At 31.5% G+C, this 6824-nt stretch overlaps 1 protein-coding gene across 1 annotated transcript in view; it reads left to right on the forward strand.

Moving 5' to 3' along the window:
• LOC18013674 (receptor-like protein kinase 2) overlaps nucleotides 1–2309 on the forward strand; it is a 3777-nt gene extending 1468 nt beyond the window's left edge. The window contains 3 exon segments of the mRNA XM_006418758.2: nucleotides 1–8; nucleotides 10–1517; nucleotides 1627–2309. The exon segment at nucleotides 1–8 is cut by the window's left edge and continues 1468 nt beyond it. Coding sequence (XP_006418821.2) covers nucleotides 1–8; nucleotides 10–1517; nucleotides 1627–2147 — 2037 coding nt within the window. The 3' untranslated portion in view covers nucleotides 2148–2309.
• The last annotated feature ends 4515 nt before the right edge of the window (nucleotides 2310–6824 follow it).

A 6824-nucleotide genomic window follows, 5' to 3' on the forward strand; every position in this document is an offset into this window, starting at 1 on the left:
AGATTGGTACTGCACATCTTTGGTGAGATTGAGGCTAGGTTTCAACAGGATCACTGGAGAGATTCCTTCTGGTATTGGGTCGCTTAAAAAGCTAAACTTTCTTGATCTTTCGAGCAATAGGCTACACGGGATGGTTCCTGATGAAATCGGAAGCTGCTCGGAGTTGCAAATGATTGATCTCAGCAATAACTCTCTTGAAGGTTCTTTGCCTAATCCGGTTTCTTCTCTCTCCGGTTTACAGGTTCTTGATGTTTCGTCTAACCGGTTTTCCGGCAAGATTCCGGCGAGTTTGGGACGGCTTATGTCGCTTAACAAACTGATCTTGAGCAAGAATCTGTTCTCGGGATCGATACCGAGTTCTCTAGGCATGTGTGCAGGGCTTCAACTTCTTGATCTTGGAAGCAACGAGCTCTCTGGTGAGATTCCTTCACAGCTTGGAGATATTGAGAATCTTGAAATCGCGTTAAACCTGAGTAGTAACAGACTCACGGGGAAGATTCCTTCGAAGTTTTCGTCTCTTAACAAGCTCTCTATTCTTGATCTCTCACACAACATGCTTGAAGGAGATCTTGCTCCACTAGCCAATATCGAGAATCTCGTCTCTCTTAACATCTCTTACAACAGCTTCTCTGGTTATCTACCAGACAACAAGCTTTTCAGACAATTACCTCCTCAAAATCTCGAAGGAAACAAGAAACTCTGTTCTTCTTCAGCTCAAGATTCTTGCTTTCTCACCTACGGAAATGGCAATGGACTTGCGGGTGATAAGGATTCTTCTCGTACAAGAAAGCTCAGGTTAGCACTCGCGCTTTTGATCACAATGACGATTGTGTTGATGATTCTTGGCGCGGTTGCAGTTATCCGAGCGAGGAGGAACATAGACAGCGAAAGAGATTCAGAGCTTGGAGAAACATATAAATGGCAATTCACACCGTTTCAGAAGCTGAATTTCTCAGTAGATCAGATCATAAGATGTTTAGTTGAGCCAAATGTGATTGGTAAAGGATGTTCAGGTGTAGTTTACCGTGCTGACGTGGACAACGGCGAGGTTATAGCCGTGAAGAAGCTTTGGCCAGCGATGGTTAACGGTGGTCACGATGAGAAGAACAGTAACGTGAGAGATTCATTCTCAGCAGAAGTTAAGACACTTGGGACGATCAGACACAAGAATATTGTTCGGTTTCTTGGATGTTGTTGGAACCGAAACACAAGGCTTTTGATGTATGATTACATGCCTAATGGGAGCTTAGGGAGTTTGCTTCACGAGAGACGAGGCTCTTCACTTGATTGGGATCTTAGATACAGGATCTTGCTCGGTGCAGCTCAAGGTTTAGCTTATTTACACCATGATTGTCTCCCACCTATTGTTCATCGAGATATCAAGGCCAACAACATTCTGATTGGCCTCGATTTTGAGCCTTATATCGCGGATTTCGGATTAGCCAAGCTTGTTGATGAAGGCGACATAGGCCGGTGTTCTAATACCGTGGCTGGCTCTTATGGTTACATTGCTCCAGGTATGTTCAAGAACTTTTACTTACAACTTAGAAGTTTCATATATTAGTTATTCATTTTGTGATTTTGTCTAAAACCGGTTCTTATAAACCGGTCTTTGTGCTTCTACAGAGTATGGTTACAGCATGAAGATTACAGAAAAGAGTGATGTTTATAGCTACGGCGTGGTGGTTCTTGAAGTGTTAACTGGGAAACAACCTATAGATCCGACGGTACCGGAAGGGCTTCACTTAGTTGATTGGGTAAGGCAAAATAGAGGCAGCCTCGAAGTTCTTGACTCGAGCTTGAGATCAAGAACCGAGTCTGAAGCCGATGAGATGATGCAAGTGTTGGGCACTGCTCTTTTGTGTGTGAACGCGTCTCCTGAAGAAAGACCGACCATGAAAGACGTTGCGGCTATGCTCAAGGAGATCAAGCAAGAGCGTGAGGAGTACGCAAAAGTTGACTTGCTTCTCAAGAAATCTCCTCCACCAACAACCAAAGCGGAGGAAGAAGGTCGTAAGAATGAGATGACGGCGGCTGCAGCTTCGTCTTCTAAAGAGATGAGACGAGAAGAGAGATTAGTGAAGAGTAACAACACGAGTTTCTCTGCTTCTTCTTTGCTTTACTCTTCTTCTTCTTCGATTGAGTGATCTAGGGTTTGAAGGTTACGTGAGTGAGAGGAAAGCTTTTGTGTGTTGTTTGAGAAATGAGCTTTTTTTTTTTCTTTCACTTTTATTTAATTATCATTTAAAATCTTTAGATATGTGATGTAAAGAAGATGAAGAATAGAATGAGTCAGTAATCTTGTGAAATTGTGATTAGCAAAAAGGTGACAGGAAATTGTACCTTTTCTGGGCGGTTTGAAATCAATAATTTCTCAAGTTTTATGCCCAAGTAATTGATTTGGGTTTAGAAGGTATCAAATCAAGACTGAATCTAGTTCTATTTTCTTTGAGAACTATAGCTATAATCTTTATCAGTTATTCATTTGCTATAGGCCTTTGAATACGTGGGCGGGCCTGATAATAACCTATTGTTTGGTTCTAGTTATTGCAATTCATTGTCTTGTTAGAGCAGCCAACTATTTTCTAATCAGAAACATAGATATTCACAAAGAAAATACTTTTTTTAAAGCATGTTTTCTTTATTCTTTGGCTAGTCGAGTGGGGGTGGGGGGGGGGGGAATTGGATGAGCATACAGCTAAAATTATTTTAAACATCTTTGTTCTATCATTAATATTGATTTGGAATGGATCATATCATATTCCTTCTGTTTTTTAATATTAATATATGTTTATTAGAAATTTGTTTTTTTTCTGAAAGTTTCTATGCATTTTTTACCAATTATTGGTAAGAAATTTTATAATTCAGGAAGCAATTATTGAAATTAATTAATATCTTGAATTACTATTGGTTCAGAGTCATAGAAAAATTGTTCAGAGTAAATATTAATTTTTTTAATATGTGTGAAAATTCTATATAAATCTATTTTTAGAAATAAGAGGATTATAAAGAATCGGACAAACAAGCATAAACCAATAAGGTAGAACTAAAAAAACCTACTATAAAGTAGATGGCCTTTGACATGCATTTTTAAGACATAGAACATCTCCATTAAGGATATCTCAAAAATATAATACTAATATTTTGAGAAAAAAAGTTTTTAGAGTATCTGCATAGATATAGATACCCTTAGAGTATTTCATCAATGGAGATGCTCTATATCTTAAAAATGCATGTCAAATGTCATCTACTTTATAATAAGTTTTTTGAGTTCTACCTTATTGGTTTCTGCTTGTTTGTATGATTCTTTATAATCCCCTTATTTCTAAAAAATAGATTTATATAGATATTTTGACAAGGTAATTAATAACAAAATAATTATACTCTTATAAACTCTTATAAGAAATCTTATAAATTATTATAATTAATTTTATAAATTCTTATAAATAATCTTATAAACTTTTATAAATAATTTTATAAACTCTTATAAGTAATCTTATAACCCTTATAAGTAAACTAAGATAACTAAGATAACTCTTGGTTTTATATGTTATCTATGTTATAAACTAAGATATCAAGTTAGTTATACCATTGATCTTGGTTTTATATGGTTTCTATGTTATAAACTAAAATATCAAGTTAGTTATGCTATTGATCTTTGTTTTATATGTTATCTATGTTTTCTAGTATTTTAAGTGTTTTTTATAAGTTTAAGTTAATGTAATTTTATGCTTAATTGTCTTATTTAAAAAATATAACTTTTTATTGTATTATTAATATTTTGTTAACATTATTAATATTTACGGTTGTATTAATTTTAATATTATAGATAATATAAATAAATATACTAAGTTAACATAATTAAATATATTTAAGATGTAATTTAATATGTTTTAAAACAAAAAAAAAGATTTTTTGATTTAAGATAATATTTAACCTAAGTTTTCAATATTAACTAGAGTCAATTAGCTCAATATACCAAATTGGAGAGGAAATTGGGAGAATGACCAATGACACATCGAAAACTGAATTTACTGTGTCTATGGTCATCGGCAAGGACGATGTTACCCCCCGGATAATTCTTTCCAACTTGAACACAAGCGTCTGACAATAAATATCATGATTTTGGATAGGGTAGCTAAATATATAATAGAATATGAAATATCTTTGTGTAGGAAATCACAGTCACACAAATTTTTGTCCCTAAACGCACCATATACATTATAATAAAAAGTTACATATTTTGTTATAGATTAACAGTTATTATATCATATATAAACATATGAATTTAGATATAACATTATGTTTTACACGATAAAGATAATGTTAGATTGATAACAATAATGAGTTATATAGATGATTAAAGATATTATTGATATACTCAGCACATTATATATAAATTAACGTCTAACATTATAATTTACTAGGCAAAAAGTATGTTAGATTGATAACAATAATGAGTTATATAGATGATTAAAGATGTTATTGATATACTTAGCACGTTAAATATAAATTAACGTCTAACTCTATAATTAACTAGGTAAAAAATATGTTAGACTGATAACAATAATGAATTATCTAGATTGTTATAGGTGTTATTTTTGTAGTTAGTGCGCTACAAATATATATAACACTCTATATGTATTGTTAGCAGTCTAAAAATAGAATTATAAGAGTAATTTAGATAGATACACACTATTATATACATTAGCATCAATCTAATAGGATCATTGTTTGTTCTAGCAATTGAATACGAAAGTTGTTTTTACTTACAAAGAAATCAAATCAATGTTCATTTTTGATTGAAAGTTCAGATCAGAGGTAAAATTTTAACCAGGTTTGATCATATCCAATTAACTTTAGATATGGCTTTCCAATAAGAAGATTCTGTGATGGTGATTTCATATTGTTGGAAAATATTTTTTTGAGCAAACAATCTCAAAGATAAATGTGAAGAAAATTATAAGAAAAACTTAAAGAAATAGAGAGATGAATGATGGAGAAGATGAAAGTGAACAAAATTACAAAAGAGAGATAAGAAAATAGAAACGAAGGAAAGAAGAAGGAGAAAGGAGAAGGAGAAAGGAGAAAGAGAAAGAGATATAATAGACGTGAGTAGAGGAGTGTAAGAGTATATTAGTATTAAAAAAAATTGAATAGTTACTCAAATAGTGTATGGTCATTCTTGCAAATATGAGTTTAAAGTTGGTCATTTGTTATAATCAGTGTATTAACTATAGTAAAATATAAATTTTTACAAAATTAATAATATTGTATAGATGAGATACTTTAGTGAATATCTCACCAATGGAGGTAAAAAAATTTGATGAGATTTTTTAAAAAAAATCAAAATATCAATATTATATTTTTGAGATACCTTTAGAGTATTTCATCAATGAAGATGTTCTAAGTTTATCAAACCAAAAGTATTTCCCGCACAAATAATATTTTAATATAGACGGGTTTCTTTATTGAGATAATTATACTGAAAGACACTTTTATAACTCAAATAACAAAAATAGTAACTTTCAGCTATTGGGTAACTTATTACACTGTTTACGCCCAAATAACCCGAAATTACCCCTCGTAGATACGATAAAACGGATTCTAAGAAGTGGATAGCAGATTGAACCCAAATTTAAAAAATAATAATTATTTTTTCCCATCTGTTTTTCTTTGTATTTTTCTGTATTGTGAAAGACATAAAACAATTTTTTTTATTAGAATGAGTTATAATTTCATTTTCTCATTGTTTTAAAACCCATTATACTATATTTTATTTATCAAACAATAAATTTTTCAAAAACACATGTATAAATTATTTTAAAAAATCAGAAGTATAGGTAGATATCCACTCCGATAATATGACGTGGATGATATATAATGGATATACAATATGAACATGATTGGGTGGATATGTTTTCATTGATATATTCGACATGGATATACATTTTACATTGTCCATAAGGTGGACGTGGATCATATGGATAGGTTATGAACAATGTAAAATGTATATCCATGTTGAATATATCAATGAAAACTTATCCACGCAATCATGTCCATGTTATATATCCATTATGCATCATCCACATCATATTTTCTAAATGGATACATCAATGAAAACATATCCATGCAATCAAGTCCATGTTATATGTCCATTATCCATCATCCACATCATATTTTCTGAGTGGATTTTTAAAAAAAAATTATACATATGTTTTTGAAAAGTTTATTGTTTGATAAATAAAGTATAGTATAATAGGTTTTAAAACAATGAGAAAATGAAATTATAACTCATTCTAACAAAAAACAATATTTTATGTCTTTCACAATATAGAAAAATACAAAACAAAATAGATGGAAAAAAATAATTACAATTTTTGAAATTTGGGTTTAATCTGCTATCTATTAGTTCGCATCCACTTTATCGTATCTACGAGGGGTAATTTTGGATTAACAAAAATATAAGTATTTTTTTTGTAAGAATGAAATTAGAAAATGTGAAATAACTCTTCTTTATTTGGTGACTCTCACACTTTTGGCGATAACAAGACATTATTTCTCATGATTACGATAGGTCTTCTTCTCTTTTTGCTTTTGTCAATTTTGTCCCGGATGAATTGGTTTTAGGGAAACCTGCTCTAGTAAGCGTCGAGAAAACCTGAAATTCAGTTCATAAACTATGGAGACAATCAGAAACTTAAACCTACTAAGCTCCTAAACAAATAAAATATAAATTAAAAGGTAGACATTATCCAGATAATAGCTCTATCCGCAAATTATCTACATTATACCAGTTTTAATTAGATGGTTTTTCTTTTAAA

This window comes from Eutrema salsugineum, unplaced genomic scaffold (genome assembly GCF_000478725.1).
Source record: "Eutrema salsugineum unplaced genomic scaffold, Eutsalg1_0 scaffold_4, whole genome shotgun sequence".
NCBI classification, from domain to species: Eukaryota; Viridiplantae; Streptophyta; class Magnoliopsida; order Brassicales; family Brassicaceae; genus Eutrema; species Eutrema salsugineum.